This window comes from Chinchilla lanigera, unplaced genomic scaffold, assembly GCF_000276665.1.
Source record: "Chinchilla lanigera isolate Chin_1 unplaced genomic scaffold, ChiLan1.0 scaffold00056, whole genome shotgun sequence".
NCBI lineage: Eukaryota > Metazoa > Chordata > Mammalia > Rodentia > Chinchillidae > Chinchilla > Chinchilla lanigera.
Window position 1 is genome coordinate 12,463,667 of NW_004955457.1, and position 22,736 is coordinate 12,486,402.

General features: G+C 46.2%; 1 protein-coding gene across 2 annotated transcripts in view; it reads right to left on the minus strand.

Moving 5' to 3' along the window:
- Positions 1-17,800: 17,800 nt before the first annotated feature.
- Positions 17,801-22,736, minus strand: part of Nop58 (NOP58 ribonucleoprotein) — a 30,212-nt gene continuing 25,276 nt past the window's right edge. For both annotated transcript variants that reach the window (XM_005397058.2, XM_013520776.1), the window contains 3 exons: positions 20,645-20,778; positions 18,485-18,636; positions 17,801-18,046 (listed from right to left, as the gene is read on the minus strand). In XM_005397058.2, coding sequence (XP_005397115.1) covers positions 17,996-18,046; positions 18,485-18,636; positions 20,645-20,778 — 337 coding nt within the window. In that variant the 3' untranslated portion in view covers positions 17,801-17,995. The remainder of the gene's footprint in view (positions 18,047-18,484; positions 18,637-20,644; positions 20,779-22,736) is intronic.

Genomic DNA, 22,736 nt, shown 5'->3' on the forward strand with positions numbered 1-22,736 from the left:
CCCATTGCATCCAATGCTCTATCCAGAGTGATGGAGCCCAGGACGTTCTCAGCGTTTGATGTCCTTGGTCTGGGGACACAGCCAAGAAGACTGGGACAGGAAAGCACCGGCGGGTACTCCAGAGTCCACAGGAGAAGCCGCTTTGTCCACCGTGAGGCCTGGGTCCGAGGGTCCTGCACCTTTCTGAAGCCCAAGAGCTCGGGGTTCTGGCCGTGCCGGTGACAAGTCATGCCCGCTCCCTCTGTGGCCCCTTGAGGCTTTCTATGAACAATCGTGGGTGCTGGGGGGCAGGGCCCCAGCGTGCGCACACACACAGACACCTCAGCTGTCTCTGGGCCTGTCTCGGTATCACGTGTCTTAAAAATGAAATCAGAAGAGTGGAAGGAAACAAGGTATTCCTCCTTGAAAGGGGTCCTACCAAGAGGCAGAGAGGCCGTGAGGGCAAGGTGCCGCGGAAAGGGCCCTTCTGGTTGGATAAAGTGTGTCTGAGGGCGGGACGTTCTTGTCTGTGGTCTGGAACTCCAGGCTCAGCCTGGAGGAAGGAAGTTTTTCAGTGCTCACAGAAGTCGTTGAGGGCCTACCTGTCCTTGCCCGCCGCGTGAGTCATCTGTCCCTGCTTCCGGACAGAAGCTGAGGTTCGACATCTAGGCACTTTTCCCACTGATTCCTCCTCTACGCTGGAGCCTGCCAGCCGGCTGGAGCGGGGCCAGGCGCAGAGCCAGGCGGGCGGCTTCCGGCCGCTCCCCACCTCCCCGCGCGGGGCTGCCCAGGTACACGGTTGGGTCACAAGTACAGCTCCTCTTCTCCTTCCTTCCTCCCCTCCCAAGCGCGTTTATGAATCCAAGCAGGATTCCCTCTCCCCTGGGCCATCCCCCAGTCTGTACTCCGCAGAGACTCGGATGCGGTTTCCATTGTTTCCCAGATGAGAAGCAAATGTCCCAATCCCTGCGGCTTTGTTTCCAGTTTCTAAAGAAAGGAAGGAAACCAGAGAGCAACAGAGACGGCCCATTCCTTCTACAGAACGTCACTGCCCCACGCTTCCTAGACGGCCCTTCTCCATCCACATGGAGAGCGGCCTCCCCTGGTGTCAGAGCCTTGGTCTCTCCCACCTCCTTCTCCCGTCCTTGTGGGGGTCCTTGCCTCCCTCCTCACTGCTCGCCTGTTTCTGCAGAGGTGACCAAGTGCATCCTCTTCCGCTGCAGCAGACGCAAGAGCTAGGTGCCCGCATTGCAAGCTCATCCTGCCCTGGGTGTGCACAGGTTACTGGAGGAGGTGGATGTGATGTGCCGAATCAGGGTTCAGGGAGGGCACAGTGCTGGCAAGGAGACCGGGCAGGCTCCTTTGAGGAGGTGACACCGCGCTCAACCCCAGGAAGGAGGAGGAGTGGACATGCATGCATGAACAGCGGGGATACGGTCCGAGAAGCGAATCATCTAGAGATTTATCACTGCAAATAGTAAGGCCTGCGTGCACCTGGGCCGCAGGGCAGTGGCTTGTGGCTCCCAGGCTACAAACCAACCCAGTCCAGTCCTGGGCCACAGGACGTTTCCAGCCCCACTGGAGTGTTAGGGGACCACCCCTGTGTGTGGTCACCGTTGACCAGAGGTCAGGATTCAGGGTGCTCTGGGGTTCAGATTGGAGGAACCAGAAGTCCTAGGCCCTGAGGCAAGAATGGGCTTTGAGAGCCCCACGATCAGAAATGCAATCCATGTGAGGAGTAAGTAGGCTGTGGGCAAAGAGCAGAATGAAAGAGACAAGGTCGGAGATAAAAGCGGGGTCCACGTCTCAGGGACCCTCTGGGTCAGCACGACGACTTTCCACGTTAGTGTCACCAGAAGCCACGGGAGAGCTGCAAGCAGGGGTAACACGGCTGAAGACTTTTTTTCGGAGTTAGTACTTCTTCCTTATTCCGTCCACTCAAATTCACCAGTTGTTTACTTTTATTTTTGGTCTTTTGAGACAGGGTCTCACTATGCAGTTCAGGCTGGCCTTGAGCTCACTTTGTAGCCCAGGCTGGCCTCAAACTGTCAATGATCCTCCTGCCTCAGACTCCCGAGTGCTGGGACTACAGGTGTGCGCCACCATGCCCGGCTGTTTACATTTTTAACTTCATTTATTTCCTTTATTTTATCAGTCTCTCTCCTGAGTTACCTGTGCCCCTTCACAGCTAAATATGCTTCTTAGATTTCCTAAAAAACACGGACATTTCTTTGGATAACTCCATATGCTTTGTCAAAATCAGGAAATCTAACATAGGCACAATGCTATTAATCTTCAGGTCACATTCAAATTTCAGTTGTCCCAGTGATGTTCCTAATAACTACTTATAATTGTTTCCCAGTCCTGAATCGGATTCAGGACAAAAGATTGTGTTTACTCAGTCTCTTTTGTCACCTTGCACCCAGATGAATCCTTTGTCTTTTTTGATCTTCAAGACCTTGACTCACTTGAAGAGCGCACTCATCTTGCAGAAGGGTCCTCCCTGAGGCTTTGTCTGGTGTTTCCTCATGATTCTCTTCAGCCCTGGGCATTTCTGTTAGAAAATCCATGAAGGCAATGTGTTCTTTTCAGTGACTCATCACGAGGCAAATGATTTAGGTGGGTTCACATTAAGAAGATAGCTTGAGGGGCAAGGGATTTAGCTCAGGGGCAAAAGCGCCTGCCTGGCAAGCGCAAGGTCGTGAGTTCGGTTCCCGGTACCGGAGAAAAACCAAAAACCAAAAAAAAAAAAAAAAAAAGAAGATAGCTGGAGCCTGAGTGAAGACCTAGCCACAGGGGCAAGAGCGCTGGACAGAGGCTGAGGAAGGAGGAGGGCATTCCGTGATCCAGCAGATGGCAGCTCGTGGGAGGCTGGGAGCTGCTCTGTCTTCTGTGGGCTCTGACTGCCCCGCTCTCTTACGTCTCCTTGTAGAATCCTTTCCTTTCATCAGGTGATCTCTCTCCTCCTTTCCAACTCAGCTCCCACTGACAAGCTGCCAACTCAGCCCCACCCATAGCCCCCTGCTTTTGTGTCTGTTATAAGGGGTTTCCTTCGTTGCAGACCTAACCTCTCTCCCGAACCCTGGAGCCCTGACTGTCTTCCTCGGCACTTGTGCGGTGAGTAAGGTGTGCTGTGAATAACAGCATCTCTTACTCTCAACTGGCTGCTTCCCGTTAGCGTGCTTACCCACTCCTGTCTTCTTTTTTTGTTTTGTTTTGTTTGGTTTGGTTTGGTTTTTTTGTTTTTTTTTCCGGTACCGGGAATCGAACTCATGATCTTGCGCTCGCCAGGCAGGGGCTGTGCCACTGAGCTAAATCCCCAGCCCCTCTGCTCCCATCTTCTAAAACAAATCAGCAGTGGAAAGACCTCTGCCTCCACCTTCCCCTCCACCCGCTGCCTCAACCTCCTTCTCTGGAAGCTTCCCCACTGCTTCCACAAGGCCCTCCCCTCTCCCCAGGCTGTTTACTTCCGTTACTGCCCTTCATTCAGTTACTGCCACGTCTCCACGTGTGAAAGGACTGAGATCGGACCCAAAGCCTTCAGCACTGTGTCCAGGGCACAGGAAGTGCTCAGCAAAGTCAGCAGGGCAGCATGTCAGCCTGTCATCTGGAGCTGGCCTCCCCCCTGTTCCCTCAGACTGTAAGGAGAAGAGGTGCCAGTGTGAGTTGAGACTAACTGCCCATCTGCAAATAACCTTCCTTGGATTATGAAGTGCCTGTTTCTTCTTCATCATCACCATTTATTTTTTGGGTACTAGGTATTGAACTCAGGACCTCACTCTTGCCAGGCAGGCACTGTGCTGCTGAGCTACATCCCTGGCCCCCATCACCATTTTGCAGCAGTGGGGATGAACCCAGGGCCTGCACACTGAGCTACATCCCGCTCTTGTTTATCGACTTATTTTGAGATGGAGTCTCCCTACCTTGCTAGGTTGGCCCGCCTGGGCTCAAACTTGGGATGCTCCTGCCTCGGCCTCACAGAATGCTGAGTTTACAAGTATGCTCCACCCACCCAGGCCACGTCACTCTACTTTGACACCTCTGTGGCCTGTTTACTTCAGAATTCGGCCACACCCCTTCTGTTCCAGAGGCCACTCTCAGTCTGGGCATCTAACCTCAGAGGAACTAAAGATGGCCTCGAACCAGTTTCATTGATTTCCCTGAAACTGCAATTTGTAGGCAGCTCACAGGTATGTAGCAAAGGCGCTGGAGACTTTCCAAGGGGGGAACTGGCTTTTAGTTATGCAAGCAGAAGTTTTCTTTTAGAATAAACATAACTGGTTTTAGAAAGAATGTGAGTGCACAGCTGCAGAAGAGGAGAGCTGGGCTGGGGATTTAGCTCAGCGGCAAATCGCCTGCCTGGCAAGCGCAAGGTCTTGAGTTCGGTTCCCAGTACCAGAGAAAAACCAAAAAAAAAAAAAAAAAAAAAAAAAAAGAAGAAGAGGAGAGCTGACGAGGGAAGTTGTGTTTGTGGGACACTGGTGAGGGTCTGAGCAGGTCAGGGAACCAAGCAAGCTTAGGGACAAGGGGTAACTTTTTGGGGGGTGCATGGTGAACGTGAGTAGGCTGCTGTGAGACATCCAGATGGCAGTACGGGGTACATAAAATAGTTTCACGGAGCCCCACTCATAGAAAAGATTGTGACAGGACATACATCTAATTTTTAATAGTAATTATCTGAGTTGAAGGGTGCGGGATTTTTATGCTCCTTTGGTGTAAATGCTTGCTATGATGATGATCACGCATTATCTGTGTATAAAGGAGGAGGCTTGGGGTGATTCTGAGGCACCTGGTTGCTCAGAGCACCTACCCTAAACTATTTACCAACTACTTACCACTTTGGGTCCTTTCCTTTTCCTTGTGTCCTGAATTCTGGCCTCTGGGCCTCATTTTGCCACTTTTTTTTGTTTTTTGAGACAGAGTCTCACTGTGTAATTCAGGCTGTCCCTGAATGCATTTATGTGGCCCAGGTTTGTCTCAAATGCAGTGTGATTGTCTTGCCTCAGCCTCTCGAGTGCTGGGATTACAGGTGTGTGCAACAGCCCATGGCTCACTAGCGCTCTCTACCCTGCTGTCCTTGGCAGTGGCTGCTCTCTTCCAGTGGCCCTCGGCTCTCCCTGTGTTCACAGCGCTGCCGGTCACCCTGAGTAACAGAGGGACACACAGAGTGTGCTCCCCTTGGACTTATCTCTCGCTCTGGAATTCTGTAGGACTTTCCAGAGAAAGGTGACCGACATGAATGAAAGGATTAGAAAACAAATCTGAGCTGGACATAGTGGTGCACACCTGTAATCCTAGCACTCAGGAGGCTGAGGCAGTAGGCTTGCCATGAGTTTGAGGCCAGCCTGGGCTACAAAGTGATTTCAAAGCTAGCCTGACCTACATAGCGAGACCCTGTCTCAAAAAATTAAAAAAAAAAAAATCTGACAAATTTATGTATGAAAGGACTAGGTTTATTTTAGATTGAATTTTTGACTGCTTATTGGGAGCTATTCCCAGTCCTCATCACAGTCCAGCAAGTTTATATTTGTAACCCGGTGGAAAAGTTATTGGAATTGTAGCGAGTTCATTCCAACCTACCACTTCCAGAGCAACCCATGGCGAGAATAAAGACACTAAGGCATATTTGTAGTCGTTGGGAGCCAAGGGGGTCCTAAGTGCAGCCAAGGTGATGGCTACTCACCAGGCAGTTCAAGCTGGCCTTGAGCTCACTATGTAGCCCAGGCTGGTCTTGAACTTGCAACAGTCCTCCTGCCTCAGCCTCCCAAGTGCTGGGATTACAGGTGTGCGCCACCACGCCTGTCGAACCTGGGCTTTATTAATGTGTGAAGAGGGGAGTGACTTGGGTTTGAGTGACTGAGACTGGCAGCAAGTATGTGAGTCCATGAGCTGGGCTAGGGAGGAGGCCTGAGATAACCTCCACAACATGCAGAGAGAAGGATGTGCGGAAGAGTAATCTGCGTAACACAGCTGAGGCAGTATCTAATGTTTTGGGGTGTGTTTCAGCTCGATGTGTAATTTCCTATGCCCTTGGAAATCATAGCCTCTTATCCTGAGGTTTGATCCCAGCTGTCAGTGGGGAGCGTGGCTCTCCATCCTGCTTGGATCACACATGTGCTTTTTGGGGAGCGATGGGGTGGTGCAACACTGACCTGTCACCTTGCTTCAAAGACTATACAACAGCTTGAAGCCAGTTGAAGGGGTAAGGAAAAGTCCTAGCTAGCTCTATACATAGCAATACGTGGAAATAGGGCCAGGGCCAAAATGGAGATAATTACTCTTCTTTCAAAAAGAGTCATCCAGGTGGTCCTCCACAGGTACTTAGTGATAACTTCCTTGAAAGGTCTTTTTTTTTTGAGACAAGGGCTCACTACTCAGTTCAGGCTGGCCTCGAACTCACAACCTGCAGTATTGGATTACAGGCATGTGCCACCACACCCAGCTCTGAAAGTTCTGTAAAATGATACAAATAACCAACTATTCTCCATCTCCACTGAAGGAAGACCAAGGTGAAATGGGTTGAAGTTGCAAAAGAATGAATTTTGGTTTGATGAAGGACTTTTATTTATTTTTTGTTGTTGTCTTTTGGTGTTTGGGTTTTTTTTTTTTTTTTTTGGGTTTTGTTTTTTTGAAAGGGGTCCCCCTTTGCAGTTTTTTTTTTTTTTTTTTTTTTTTTTTTTGTCTTTTTGAGACAGGGTCTCACTATGCAGTTCAGGCTGGCCTTGAGTTCACTTTGTAGCCCAAGCTGGTCTTGAACTTGGAATGATCCTCCTGCCTCAGCCTCCCGAGTGCTGGGATTACAGGCATGTGCCACACATGCTCGGCTACCACTATGTAGTTCAGGCTGGCCTCAAATGCATAGGGATCTTCCTGCCTCGGCTTCCTGGGTGCTGGGATTACATGCATGCACCACCAGGCCTGGCTCTAATGAAGGATTTTAAACTTTTGGCTATGGAAACCTTTAAATATAGTAAAATGTGGGAGGTCAACATATAAAATATCAAGAAGAAAAGGAAGCTTGGGTGGGTACCTTTAGGACAACCAGTCTTTCTCCCCTTTGGGTGGCTGCCAAAGCAGTTGGATCAGGGGCTGCACACAGCTTGCTGCCTGTTTTTACATAGCCCATGAGCTAAGAATGTTTTTCTTTTTTTTTTTTTTGAGACAAGTCTTGCTATGTAGCCCAGGCTGGCCTCGAACTTGCAGCATTTGTCTTGCCTCAAACTCCAGAGTGCTGAGATTATAGGTGTGTACCACCATGCCCAGCTGACTTTTCAATTTTTAAACGTCTGGAAAAAGAAAGAAAAATATTATATGATATGTGCAAATGATATGCAATGCTCACTTGGGCGTCCATAAGTAATGTTTTATTGCAATGCAGTCTTGCCCACTTATTCAGTTATTGCCGTGGCTGCTTTAGCACTACAATGGCAGAGGTAAGCCATCCTGATGGTGATCATGTGGTCTGCAAGCCTAAGATACTTAGTGGTCTTTTGCACAAATTAAGTTTGCCAACCTGTGGTTTATTTTATTTTTGCAATGCCGGGCACTGAGTTCAGAGCCTTGCGCAGGCGAGGCAAGTGCTCTCCACTACCCTACACCTCCAGCCCCTAGCTCTAGTTCAGATGAAAGAAGTTTTCATAAGGTTCTTAACACTGAGAATCTGTGGCCAACAGTTTATATGATTTCTTCTCTCAGAAGGCCTTCGAGCGCGGTAGGTTGTGGTTTCAAAGAGGTCCTGTCTTCTTGGTGGAGAAATGACTGGCCTCATCTCAGAATCCCTGCAAGACCCTCCCTTCCAGCTTTGGACACTGTGCTTTTACCCTTGGGCTCCAGCCAGCTGCCGGCAGATGGCAAAAGGGAAGGAGAAGAAGGCAATTAACTGGCAGTATGTTAAATCTGCCGCCACCCCCACCCTGTGGTTGGGAGCCTGAAATTCCTGGCAGTAAAAGAAAGGATTTCCTCCAGAACACAATTACAGTAAAGTGCTGGCCAGCCAGTCCCTCGATTGCACTGGGTGGGAAAACATCTGCGATTATTTGGGAAGAGGAAAGAAAACTCAATCCCAAGATCTGATGAGAGATTAAGGAAAACAGTAAGGAAGAGTCTGAGAAAAACACATCTAGAACAAGTTGGGAATGAATAGCAAATTCATTTATCTGTGCTTTCCTTCAGATCATTATAGATCACCTAAGGTCAAATCAGGTCATCTGCATTAACCCCAAGCATTTCACATGTTTCTCCAGTACATTAAACAGGTAGAAGCTGGAGTTAGAGTTCTGCCACCGTGACTCCGCTGTGATCCTACTGCTGCTCTCAGATGATGATGAGGCCTTAATAACCTGAAAACCACGGGACAGTTTCTCAGCCTGTAGTATAAAGAATAATTGGAAAAACAAAAATAAATAAATAAAGAATAATTGGGGATTAGGAAGAGCGATGTCCAGGGAACCAGTGAATCTGTTCATTTACACTTTATACTTCCCACTTCGCTCCTTATTGGAAAGATCTTGATGATACTGGTTTTTTTTTTGTTTGTTTTGAGACAGGGCCTATGTAGTCCAGACAGGCCTTTATTACACTAGCTGCTGAAACAACGCAAAATATCTATTAGAACAAACCCTAAGGAATTATCGTGTTTATGGGTTAAAAAGTTAAATTTTAGCAATTTCATATGGTTCAACCTAACATATGCAGTCCAAACATGACAAAAGTTTATTCTACCTCTATAAGGTCCCAAGTGAATGTTCCTGAGTTGTAAAAAACTATCCTCCACACCACTGCTGGTGTGGGTCCAGGTTTCTCCTATCTTGTATCTTTTGTTTTGTTTTGTTTTGTCTTTTTGAGACAGGGTCTCGCTATGCAGTTCAGGCTGGCCTTGAACTCACTTTGTAGCCCAGGCTGGTCTTGAACTCGAAACAATCCTCCTGCCTCAGCCTCCCAAGTGCTGGGATTACAGGCGTGAGCCATCACACCCGGCTTATCTTGTATCTTTTTTTGTTTGACTATTGTTTACTTTTTTGAGACAGAGTTTAACTCACTATGTAGCCCAGGCTGGCCTGCAACTCACAGCAATCTGCCTGCCTCAGCCTGTTGAGTACTGGGATCACAGATGTGCCCTACCACACCTGGCCTATCTTGTATCTTTTTGGTTTGTTGTTTGAGGTCTCTTTAGGTAGTTCATGCTGGCCTTGTGCTCACAGCAATCCTCTTTCCTCAGCCTTTGGGGTGCTGGGATTATAGGTGTGCGCCAGGCCTGGCATTTTTTTTTAAAGACAGCGTCTTGCTATATAGTCCAGGCCATTTTTGAACTCAGTATGGAGCCCAGGTTGACCTCAACTCACAATCCTCTTGCCTCAGCATCCCGAGTGTTGGGATCTCAGGTGCATGTCACCATGCCCCACCAGCTTTAACAATACTTTAATAGTACTTCCAAGGTCACCATGCCTGCATGGAGCCAGCAGCCAGGCAGTTTTGTTCTCTATGGCACAGACCTCCAAATAATGGATACCACTCCTACCTGCTACCTTTCCACTGGGCAGAACTCAGTGACGCAGCCACACCTAGCAGTCTGAGGAACAGTCTGGCAATGCCACCAGACGGAAAACGGGCCGGGTAACTGGCTTGGCGGGCAGACCTCACGTCACAGCACGTCTCCAGACCCCTCCCACAACCCTTGCCTCTGGAATACTTAACTCTTGAGCCTTCCTGTTTTCATGGATTTTGTATCACTTTACTTTTCAGTTTACAAGGAACCTTTGCATAAATTATCTGATTTTCTAAGAGTCCTACAGGATACAGACAAAATGGTTTTCTAGATGGAAAAACTTGAAGCTCAGAGAGGGCACAGGCTGACTTGCCCAAGGATATGAACAGTTAGGTGGTGAGACCAGCTCCTCGTGGCAGGGACCTTCCAATAGCAACTTAGGGCTGACACAGCACCTCCGTGGATGTGACTCTGACCACGAGCGCAGGGCTCTTTCCATTCTGGCCGTCAGTTTATGGCTCGTCATCATGCCAAGCTAGTTATTAGCACACTGCTAGCCCAGCAGATTTTCAGGATATAAACAGACGCATTTGTCTGACTCTTTTCCTGGAGCAGGCACATTTGCCCCTGCTGGGAGCAAGACCCTCGCTGCTCTGGGCTCAGGTTAGAAGGGAGCTTCGGAGATCCAGGAGGTGCACGGTGGGGCTCACACTTGCGAGCCACCGCACCGCACAGCCCTCCCGAGCGCCCTCAGGGGACGGCAGTTCCCGGCTGGTGAGAGAGTCCGATGGGGCGTGCTCCACTCACTTCCAACTCTCCCACCTGCCAAGGAGTGGGTCTGTCACTGTTGCTTCTTTCATTTGCTCAAATGTGTGTAACTGTGTGGCTAGTAGTTTTTCTCTTCCATAAACTCAACTTTTATCTCACAGCTTGTCTGTCATTTTTGTAATTCTTTTCTGGACACCTCCATCTGCTGTGTCCCGTTCCTCAGAAGCGGGCTGGGGAGTGTGCCTTCAAGGGTTGCTTGGTGCCCTCCAGGAGGTGCTGCCCTCTTTGCTTCCTGGAGTTCGCCCTTCTCACAAGCGGCTGCCCCCAGTTTTGGCGATGAAGTAGTCAGAATAAAAGCAAAAGTAAACAGCATGTTCTTGCTTTTAAGAAAATACTATTTTTATTATAATTTTAAGCACACAGAAACAAATGGAAAAAAATAACACAACGAACACCCATGTACCCATTACAATATTTAGCACATTCATGTCATCTACTTATATTCACTAACTTAGCTGAGTCATTTGAGCATAAATTACACACACCAAGATAATTTTCCCTAACAGAACACATCTTTAAAAATTAAGGACATTCTCCTACGTAACCTTATCACAACTAGAAAAAATTATAACTTCTTGAAATTACCTAGTTCATGTAAGAACTTCTGTTTCTGAAATATCTTTTGCTTATTGGAACCAGGGTTAACCAAGGGCCACATATTGCATTTGACTCCTTTAATTCAAGATAGGTCAGAAAGTCTTTCTGGTAAAGGCCAGGGAGTATATATTTTTGTGGCCTCTATGGTCTTTTTTTTTTTTTTTTTTTTTTTTAGCTTTTTGAAACAGGGTTTTGCTGTGTAGTTCAGGCTGGCCTTGAGCTCACTTTGTAGTTCAGGGTGGCCTCAAACTCACAATGATCCTCCTGCCTCGGCCTCCCAAGTGCTGGGATTACTGGCATGCACCACCACACCTAGTCTCTGCAATACTAAATTCTTCAGCGCTAACACAGACTTCTCCATGCACACAGTACAGTAAGTCCCCAACTCACAATCATGGGAGTTGTGAACTTTCAGATATGAAAAGACCTTGCATTACAAACATTCACAGATGTGAACAAATCGCAGAAGTAACACATGCGTCTGCTGGACAGTCACAGTTGTGCTGCTGTGTGCGGACTGTACAGTGTGATAGTGTACGGTAGTACAGTGCTCAGAGCCCAGGACATCCAGGAGAGGCAAAGCAGTGGTGTGGAGGGGGCTGCTAGGATGTGCAAAGCTTGGGCTATTTGTGTCAAATGTGTATGTGTAAAACTCATTTCGTTGGGTTTACGAATGAATCCCATTCATGAATCTTCTGGAAGGGAACGTGTTTTCAAGTGGGAGACTTACTGTACTCAGATAAAAAGGCATAGCTGTGTTCTAAGAAAACCTCACAGAGCTGGCTGGGGCTAGAGCTGGATCTGTGTGCCCACCCGAGATAGAACTCCTCTTCTCCATTTGTATCTGAGCAATTCATAGGCTAATGATAATAAAATCAGTAGTCCCCAGTTCACAAGATGATTCCTTAGAAGTAATCCCAATGAAATTCTGTGTCTTCCCATTTTTAATGTGGCACATTCTGATCAGATGGCTTCCTATGAGCGGAAGAGAGGTGGATCTGAAGGTTGGATTAAATGTACACACTTTTAAGAAGGAATTGTTTCTCCCTGTTGCTAAGAGAAAAGGGTAGGCCTACAGCCCAACTGGGACGTGTGGCAGAGGCCTCATCTGTGCTGTTGTAACAGAAGATCCCCACCCCACAGCATACTTGTTTCTTAGTCACCCAGGTAACACAGTTCCTGCTCCAGCTGCTTGTCTCCTACAATCGGCCGGTCACTATGATGCACACTGTGGAAACCAATCTCCAACTGACAAGCCATTCTGCCTCTATACCTCCTGCTTATCCAAGGTAAGCCCTGGACCACCAGAGATCAGGGCTTGATAGTCTGGGAATGATCCTGATCAGTGCCTGTCGATGTAAATAAATTTGCCTTCAAATCCCGGGGGCTGTTTTGGTGTTCCTGCTTGCTGTTGCAGTGCAGTTGCACTAGATGACTAGATGATCTCTGATTCCTTCTGCCTCTAAAATCCCCTCGTTTGCTCCTAGCAGAATAAATCTTTGAAGAATGTGAGGTCATCTCCTTTGTTGTCTCACGAACAGTCCTAGTTCTGAAGTTCTGGCGTAATTGGGACAAATGGGATTTAAGAGCATTCACTTTTAGTTACTTTTACAAGGAATGCCCCCAAAGCACTACTAGTAGCAGCTCATCTTCCAACTTGGACGGCTGTATTTTCGGCTGTGGCACAGGTCTGTGTGCATGTGATGTCCTGACCAGCTGGGCATGAGGGGCCCTTGCTACTGTTTGGAGGCCTGTTGGGTTTAAGGGTTGGGGTTTGGACTGAACCAGAGAGCGGAGAGCCAGCCTTGGGACTGGCTGCAACCTGTCTCACAGGAGTAGGAAGAAAGCTCACTGCAAGACTCAAACCACTTGATTCCTCATCTGTAGGCTGTGAAAATGCTTTCAGAGAGGCTGAAAGGAACAGGAAGATCACAACTTTTAGTCCAGCCTAGCCAGTCTAGTGAGATGCTGTCTCAAAGGAAACAAGGGATGTAGCTCAGTGCAAAGAACCAGGGTTCAATCCCTACTACTGCAAAACCGAACAAGGCAGGAAGTAGTGTATGCCCAACCCTATCCCACACCTTTCATGGGAGTAGAAGAGGGAACACTTTGAGTTACTGTAGATTTGCAGCTCTGATGATTTTGATACTTCAGAGGTAAAATGTGTCAAAGGGCTGGTTACCTTTTTCTATTCACAAATGCCCTCTTTAGGGTAGCAGCACCGCTGTGAATATACTCACCATGATTTCAATGTCACACTGACAAAGTACCCTTATGTATCTTGGACTACAAAATTGTACAAGGAAAATTATCTAGGTGTAAAATGACCAAATTCAAATTAGTATTTTAAAGATTATACTATGTAAAACCATTTTAGTTAATAGTTGGGATACACTAATAAAGATAATCGTGAGATAGTTCTTGAAATGGGAGCTTTTTCTTCACACGGGGTTGGAAGGTAAATTAATGTTCCAGAGGCAAACTGGCACTGTTTTTTGTCTGTTTTTTGAGACAGGGTCTTGCTATATAGTCCCGGCCTTGAACTTACTGTGGAGCTCAGTCCGGCCTGGAACTTGAGGCAATCCTCCTGCCTCAGCCTCCTGAGTGCTGGGATTACAGGTTATGTGTGCCACCATGCCCAGCTTGGCCCTACTTTATACTTACATCCCCTTTAACACAGTAATTCTCCATCTAGAAAATGATCCTACTTATCTGAGGTGCTAGGGATGGGCTCCAGTGCCTGTACACGGTAGGCAAGGACTCTGCCATTAAGCTGGAGCTGAGTCTTGGCTATTCAAACACAGGCACATGAAGATAAACGCACAAAGGCTTGCACTGCAGCTTTGTAGTGAAGGAAAACAAAACATAAACAGCAACAAAAGCCCAGAACTACAACTACAGAGAAAAATGCTAATTAGCCAAGGAGAGAGGTTCAGTATTTGAATGTAAAAAATTATGAACACCAAGTTAGCACGAATCTTTGTATAGTTAATCAAAGTTAAGACCAGAAATGTTTGGCCATTTTTACGTCTAGAGTGGGTCCATAAATTTATCATCTCACCTTTTCAGATGTTTTTGCCTTACACATGTACAGTATATTGTGTGCTATATACATGCATACTCAAATACTAACAAACTTAACAATTGAGTACTGCCAGACATGGTGGTGCTCGCCTATAATCCCAGCACCTGGAAGGCTGAGGCAGGAGGATTGCAGCAAGTTCGAAGCCAACCTGGGCTACAAATTTGAGTTCGAAGCCAGTCTGAATTGCATAGCAAGACCCTGTCTCAAAAAACAAAAAGAAACACCCCCGGGGATTTCTTTTTTTTTTTGGTTTTTCTCCGGTACTGGGAACTGAACTCACGACCTTGCGCTTGCCAGGCAGGCGCTTTTGCCGCTGAGCTAAATCCCCAGCCCCACCCCCGGGGATTTCTTCCTTTTATACTAAATATACATTGAACAACTGAATTCACCCCTTCAAAATAAAAAAAAAAATTTTTTTTCAATAGTGGGGTTTGAACCCAAGGCTTTGCATTCTTTGGCACAGGCTCTCACTAAGCTGCCACACTGCCCAGGATGCACGGTCACAGATATGGGACAACACACCTGGCCGCAAATTCCTATAGACAGGATGCGCGATTTCAAGTTTATGTGCACTAAGCAGGAAGAGCACAAGTTCAAGTGTCTCCAGCCCCTGCAGGGCTCCACAGTTCCCCACGACGAGATAGCGCAGCAGGACTGGGGATGGCACTGCTCCTTACTTCAGCCAAACACGCAAGCCTGACTCCTGGCCAGCAGTTAAGATCTAGTTTGGAGAACTGTAGGGATGAGTAAAGCGACAGAAGCAAATCCTTTTGGAATATAGTGCAGAAGGTTTTGTCCCCTAACCACTAATGGAGAATTCATCAGACATGAGATTCTTGGACCCTACCCTAGCCTTACTATACCGGAAACTCACCTTTCACCAAGAGGTCCTCTAGGGATGCCGCTGTGACTCTGGCAGAGTATGTGGTTCGGCAGGCATGAGGCCCTAGGCTCCACCCTCAATACCAGCAAAAGAACATCCCCCACGTTTCTAATAATCCCAACTGAAATTTTGAGAACCAGTATTCTACAAGCTCACTTCTCATCTCTCCTCAAAACTAAACTAAGCACCCAAACTGAACTATTTCAGAATTACCACCCGACACTTGCTTAAAGGACGGTTTTGAACAAGGAACTACTGAAAACAAGCATCTACACAGCTGTAATTAAAAACAGCCAACAAGTGTTGGCGTTTGGTGATAGAACCCAGCCAGGTAATCGCCACAGGATGAGACAGCTAAAGATGGAGTTCGGTGTTCAGCCACCTCGGGTTACACTGGCTCTACTACTGCTGGCCTCTAGATGAGTTCATGGTGTCCTCGTAGCACCTGGAACAAGAAGGCAGAGGCGACTGAAACCCAAGGAACCTCACGGGCTGTGCGCCCGTCACCAGACACACAGGCCCCACTCCAGTGCAGGAGGCGTTAGTGACAGGTAAGGAGCACAGGCTACAGCTGGGGCATGGAGATGCTAAGGAGCACAGAAAGGTCTCACTGTAGTCAGGCCGGCCTTGAACTCACAGTAATCCTCCTGCCTCTGCCCCTCAAGTGCATGTATCTCCGTGCCCAGCTTCAATGCAATGCATTTTAAAATAAGGAAACAGCTGAGTTTAAACAATTTACCCTACTATCACAACACTGAGTTTGCTAAAAATGCAAATGCATGGGCCCTAATGTGCACCTGACTCAGAACTGCATTTTACAAGTATAAAAATAGATGAAACAAGGCAGGTGGGGTGGTGCACACCCAAAACCCCAGCACTTTGAGGGTAAGGCAGGAGCATCACAAGTTCAGGGCTAGCCTGAACTACAGAGGAAGAGCCTGCTTTAAAAAAAAAATCCCACGCACACTTGGCCCTGCTGCACGTTACTCTAAGTGGTGCACTCAGGGTAAAGAGCCTGAGCCTTGAAGAGCGGCCTTTGATGCGCAACAAAGGCACTGAAGAACACTGCAGGAACAAGGGAAGCAACAAGTAAGAGTCCCAGGGTGGGGAGCTGCGAACTTCTAAGGCTGGGAGGGGAAAGTTCAACCCAGTCCCGAGCCTACTGAGGAGTCAGAAACCAATGGACGGATATAGAATTTGATCCACAAAACAAGTGTAATTATTTTTGAAGGGAGGGAGGAGGGTCAATGAAGGCTCATTACTTTGCTGTGTGTACGCGGTACAGAAGCCTGAATTCGGGGTCTCCTGTGTGCTACCGGAGCACTTGGCCCCAACCCCTGGAGTGAGCGAATTTTGCTGTTAGCACCAAGCAGAACCACGAACAACTTTTCGGTTAAGTTCTGAGTAAGACCTCAGCCCTTAAGAAAACCAAGAACTGTGAGCTTAGCCAGGCTTTTCACAGGCCAGCAGACTACTCAAAACCACTAGAAGTTTAACTTCTGCTGGCACTGGGGATTGAACCAGGACCTCATGCACGAAAGACAAATACTCTACCATTAAGCTAGGTCCCCAGCCTAGAAATTTAGGATTTGCAGTTTCATCTTGTTTCAGATGCGACTATTTGTAGTCTTTTGCAGGTCTGAGCCCTTTTTTTCAGAAGGTGATAAAAATTAACTAACCTATTTTGTCCCAAACAAAACCTACGCCTGGGGCACTGCTGGGTGCTACAGAGCGCCCACAGTCTAGGAGCAGAATGAGGACACTTAGGCTGACCACTGCCTGCGATCTGCAGACCAGGAGATGCACCAGCTGCGGACTTGCCTGTGGTCATGTGGGAAGCTCATCTTTCGGGCCCCCTCCTCTGGCTGGCTGCTTCTACTGCGTGGGCCTGTAGTGCAATGCCCTGGCATACACACACAAGGTACTGAGGAGGAAACATCCGGCTGGCATGACCACACAGTGGATAACAGACCCTATTTGTATATTGAACACTTTTTCAGAAAGATTTCTCTTTGGTATTCTTTGCCTTAGTTTATGCTTCATTCCAACTGATGTTTTATTTTTCTTACCTTGTTTCTCCATTATCCTAGGTGATATTTTTTACTTTAAAATCATTTTGTATTACCTTTAGAAAAAAAATCACTTTAAATCACTTTTTTTTTTTAGATTGTTTTAAAAGTATATCAGGCATGCTTGTAATCTCAGTACTCAGGGAGGCTCAGACAGGAGGACTGCTGTGAGTTCAAGCCCAGCCAGGGCTACATAGAGAGTTCAGAGCCAGCTTGAACTACATAGTGAGACCCTATCTCAAAAAAAAAGTAAATCAAGGCAGGTGTGGTGGCCTTGGCCTGTAGTTCTATCACTTAGGAGGCTGAGGCAGGACAATCGCCATGAGTTTGAGGCTGGCCTGGGCTCCATGTTGGACTCCATAGTGAAACCCTGTCTCAAAAAAGAATGAAAGAATGAGTGAATGAAAAGTAGGAATCATTTCGTTTTACCTTTTCGAACAACAACTAACTTTTCGACACATTTCTTCCTTTTTGAACAGATATCAAAATATTTTGACCACCTGGTTTTTAATATCTGAACAAGAAACAAATCCTCAAGTAAATACAGAGGTAGGAAGATAGAAGGACAAACAAAATAGCCAAAACACTGAAGTTAGGCTTTTAAAACACAGTAACCCATCTAGTAAACAGTTTTCCAAATGGTTAAATTTCTCATTGACCATTAACAGCTCACTTTTTTGGGGGTGTGGGGGGTGTTTACCAGAAATCAAACTCAGGACCTCACATTTGCCAGGCAGGCGCCGTGCCGCTGAGTTGTATCTCTGGCCTAACAGCTCACTTTTCTGCTATAATGATCAAAATAAACACCAGATGGCAAATTAACTACAGGAAAACCAAAGATTCTCCACCTAAAATGTAAAACACCACAGAACTGCTTTCATACAAAGAAAATACTTTTATTTGCGTATCAAAGGCTATGATGTGAGGACATCACCAGGTCAACAGTGCTGATGCACGGAAAGCTGTGGTAACTCTGCCCTGCCCGGCCATCCAGGCACCTGCAGCTCCTGTGGGCGCCCACCTGATGCAGGGCAGCCTGGCCCGGCACACAAGACTGAGGCTCCCTCCCATCAGTCCTCTGTACCCTTCTTCTTTTTCTTTTTCTTCTTTTTCTCTGGGCTCTGGAAATAACCAAAAAGAATACTTTTGAATGAACTGTAACTGTACATGTAGTAACTTTTCCATATAAAATAAATCTACTTTTCTTGAACATAATTTTAGAAGATTAAAATCTGAAATGTAACAGGTACTCCTATAAAAGTGAGTTCTGGGGTGCCAGTGTGATAGGGGCGGGGCACTTGCCTAATGTCAGGCCCCAGCTTTGGGCTCAGCACCACCAAAACAACTCGTAACTTCTTCCTCCCTTAAAAAAACACACCTCTTTTTTTTGGGAGGGGGACAGCAGCAGTGAAGGGCAGGTTTTACAAAATTTGGGAAATGGCCTTTTACAGTGGAAATATATAAGGCTATTTCATTTTTAACTGCCCATAATGAAATCTGTTCGCTAAAATCCATGCTCCTGCCCACGCCACGCAGCCCGGTGGTCACGGCGGACGTACAGCAACTGCTGTGCTCGTGCTCGGCTCTTCCTCAGAAACCGGTTCTTCCTTAATGTGCTTCTTCTTATCCTTTTTCTTTTTCTTCTTCACAGATGTCTCCTCTTCTACCACTAGTACTTTTTCCTCTTCTTCCTCCTCTTCCTCCTCCTCAACTGGACAAAGACATACCATGCTGTTAGAATTTACTCCAAGCAAAATTATGATTTTCAACTATCCAATGTTTACTGTGTTCACTTCATAATTAAGAAGAACATTCACGGCCTACCTTGCCCAGTACAATTCACTCTACAGATGACACAGCAAAGCTCACAGAGAAGTGCTGTAACTTCCTTGTGCTCATATAGACAGTAAACAGATTAAAATAAAGGTCACTTTCATATCAAGCCCACTGCCACAGTTAAGAGAATGCATCCTATGTATTTTTTTTGTACTGGGAATTGAACTCAGGACCTCACACTTGCCAGATAGGTGCTGTGCCACTGAGCTAAATCTTTAGAGAATGCACTCTAAAGATCTGGATTTATTCTACTATTATGATTAATTTTACTTATTTATTTATTTAATGTATTTAATTTGTTTTTCTGAGTGTCTTACTTTATAGGGCAGGATGGTCTTAGACTTACAGTGATTCTCCTGCCTCAGCCTCCTAGGTGCTGAGATTATAGGTGTGCAACACCACACCTAGCTTATAATAATTTAACCTCCATAAAATTCAGTATCTTTATCTATGTAATTTAAGGATGTTCATAATTAATTAACTTGGGAGACAGGGTTTTGCCATGTAGTTCAGACCAGCCTTGAAATCACAGCGATCCTCCTGCCTCAGTCTCCAGAGTGCTGGGATTATAGGCATGTGCCACCTCACCTGGCTCTTACTGGTATTTAAAACTCTTATCCTTATGAATTTTATTTTACAGGTAGAGTGAAGAGATATGTATTATACATATAATTAGTGCTAAGGATAAAAATAAAACAAGAAATGCCATGTCGGAGAAGGGAAGTCACCCATTTACATTTTAGAAGCCAGGCAAAAATACCTAGAGGAAGCGAACAAAATTTGTATCGGGGAGAAATGTTCCAAGAAGAGAGAATGCAAATGAAGATCTCAAGGATCTGGGTAGGGGGAAAATATGGACAATTAAAGAGAAATTGACTGGTAGATTAAAAAATGAAGAGAGAGGCCAATGTGGACAGAACAGTCAACACAGAATAGAAATCTAGAGATCAGCCAGCCAGTGGGAATGCTCCTGTGGCTACTATACTTTCTCAGCAGAGCCGAGTATGTAGTGGTAGGACAGGCTCAGGTGCAGAGACGAAACAACATGAATTGCCACTTAGGAGATGGGAAAACTGTGGTCCTGTGATTGCGAATGGCAAGGATCGAGGTACATTAACTGTGGATATACTGTACAATTGAGGATAAAATCTCTACTTCAACATTTCAAACAGCAACAACGGGCTTACGGATCTTCCTGCTTTTCAGTAAGGAAACACAAGTTAAATAACTTTATCAAGGCCAAGAGTCCACATGTGTTGACAATACACTTTTGACAACAAGATATTTAGAAACTAAGTTAAATTAATCGTTGCTTTAATTCTTTATTCTCATGGTGGCAAACCTATGGTGCATGTGCCACAGTGAGGTCACACGCATGCTCGCAAAGGAGCAGCAGGATTAGGCGATGACATTCCAAGTGGGCTTACTAGGCCTGACTCCACCAAGCTTTTGCAGGGCTGTCAGAATCTCAGTGTTGGCACTTTGTGATAAATAAGCGGGTGTTGGCTGTAGTTTGGGCACCTGGTCTCAAAGGTTCGCCACCACTGCTTTGTTCTCTTGCTAGACTAGTAGGTGCTCAATGAAAAAAAGGTGAAACTAGTAAGTGGGGCATGATCTTCCCAGCCAGCCTCGTTCCCTGATGAACACACTGACTCCCAATGACAGCTGCCCAGCACATAGTTCTACCAGCACAGCAGTGCATTAAACCAGCGCTGTGCCAATTCCATCTTTAGCAACCATTTTAGACGCCATTTACGTTTGTTCCTTTAACTCTGAAAATAAGCCACACAGTAGAACCTGAGTTTTGGCACACGTAGTAAAATACAGGCTTATCATTATGAGTATAAATGGCATTTAAACGAACAAACAAAAATCAAACTAACCTTTAATTTTAATCTTGGCTTTTTTGGCTTTCTTTTCAATGGTTTCATCCTCTTTATCTACCTGTTCTATTTTGCGTTTTTTAGAACAGGTTGGAAGTGTTGAGTCACCAGAGGGATCATAAGTCTTCACTTCACTGAAAAAGCCAAAAAATCTTAGAAAATCTCTATGAACAACTATAACTGAAATAATTCTCAAAAGAAAATATTATTAGATAATATTCACACAAGCGTATCATTCAGTGACTTTGCAGTTTGTTTGTTTTTTTTTTTTTGTGTTTTTGAGACACGGTCTTGCTATGCAGTTCAGGCTGGCCTCGAATGCACAACGGTCCTCCTGCCTCAGCCTCTGAGAGCTGGGATTACAGGCATGCACCACCATGCCCAGCCCAACTTTGCAGTTTATGAAGACTAATATAAAATTTCCAAAAGGTAAATGCACTAATCACATTCAAGAGAAATGGTGAGCTAAATGAATTGATTTCACGATCAACACAGTTACTATTCTACAGGAAACAACCATCAAGGGTAAAGACAAAGGGAGAAAATCTCTTCACAACTATCAAGACTAAAACCCTGAATCAATTAAACTCTTATGTGATAAATGAAAAAATAAAACAAAATAGTCCAGGTGTGGTGGTGCACGCCTGTAATCTCAGCACTCAAGAGGCTGAGGCAGAAGCATCGTTCCAAGTTCAAGGCCAACCTGGGCTACAAAGTGAGCTCAAGGCTAGCCTAAATAGCATAGTGAGATCTTGTCTAAAAGAAAAAACAAAAAACAACAACAACAAAAAAACCCAACTAAATTCTGTAAAGTCGTCTTCATTATGGGGCCCTAGAAGACAGAGGAACAAGGCAGAGACAGGGATAGATTCTGTAAATTTCCACATTTGTTTTTGTTCGAAATATTGAAGGCTTCAAATTTAGTAACTATTAATTAGCTGCTTTACATATTTAAACTGTATACTGGCACAGGAATATAAAAAAAGCTGCTTCAAAATAAGCTAAGAGGGCTGGGGATGTAGCTCAGTGACACAAGTGCCTGCCTGGCAAGTGCAAGGTCCTGAGTTCGATTCCCAGCATCAAAACAAAACAAAACAAAAAAGCCAAGGGGGGACAAACTGAAGCAGCAGAAAAAGAGCCTCTCTGAGTGCTGCTGTCTAGGCACTGGAATACAGCAACACGAGAAAGCCAAGAGGGAGGGAAGTGGGTCCCCTGGACACAGGAAAGATCTGAAGCATGAATTGCAGCCCACAGAGAGAGTGAAGGGAGAAACACAGTGAGTGCTGGCGACCCCAGAGGCCTCCATGGAGAGACGCAACACTGGATGTATAGGGCTGCACTAGTTGGAGGGCTTAGTCATCCTGCACAAGTGAGCGACTGAGCCATCTGGGAGCCAGCCCGGAGAAGGGCCAGCTGAGCTCAGAACTCAGAGCGGCTGCCGGCTCCATCTAGGTACCAGATGGGCTCAGGTCCGCTGATGGCTGCAGACCGAATGAGTGTGCTCTTTGCCAGAATGTGCAGACTAGCTGATATTATGTACTATCCCGCCAAGAAGCTACTGCTGCCTTGCTGGGATAAAACATGAAATGGGACTTTGTCTCCACATGCTGCCTACCAGTGACAGCAGAGATAACCTGAATGGAAGTGGACTTTTTTCTTTTTTGGTCTTTTTAGATAGGGTCTCACTATGCAGTTCAGGCTGGCCTTGAACTCACTCTGTAGCACAGGCTGGCCTCAAACTTGCAGGGATCCTCCTGCCTCAGTCTCCTGAGTGCAGGGATTACAGCTGTGTGCCACCATGCCCGGACTCATATTTTGTTTTTTTTTCTCCTTCCTTGTTTGATCTTGTTTTTATATGAGTATGAATGTGGCTTTTAGCCTCTCTGTGGTTTTATTCTTTTTATCTCTTCTCTTTCCCTCTAGTCTTCTGCACCAGTATCCCAAAGTTAGCATCATTTGTCCTCCAGCCTTACTTCTAATCCCTTCCTCTCCTTCCATTTCTCTTTCTCCCTAACCCATTTAAAATTTTAACCCCTGAGGGCAAAATTGACAGATTAAGGACTTGTATACTGCACATAATTTTCTGGTTTAT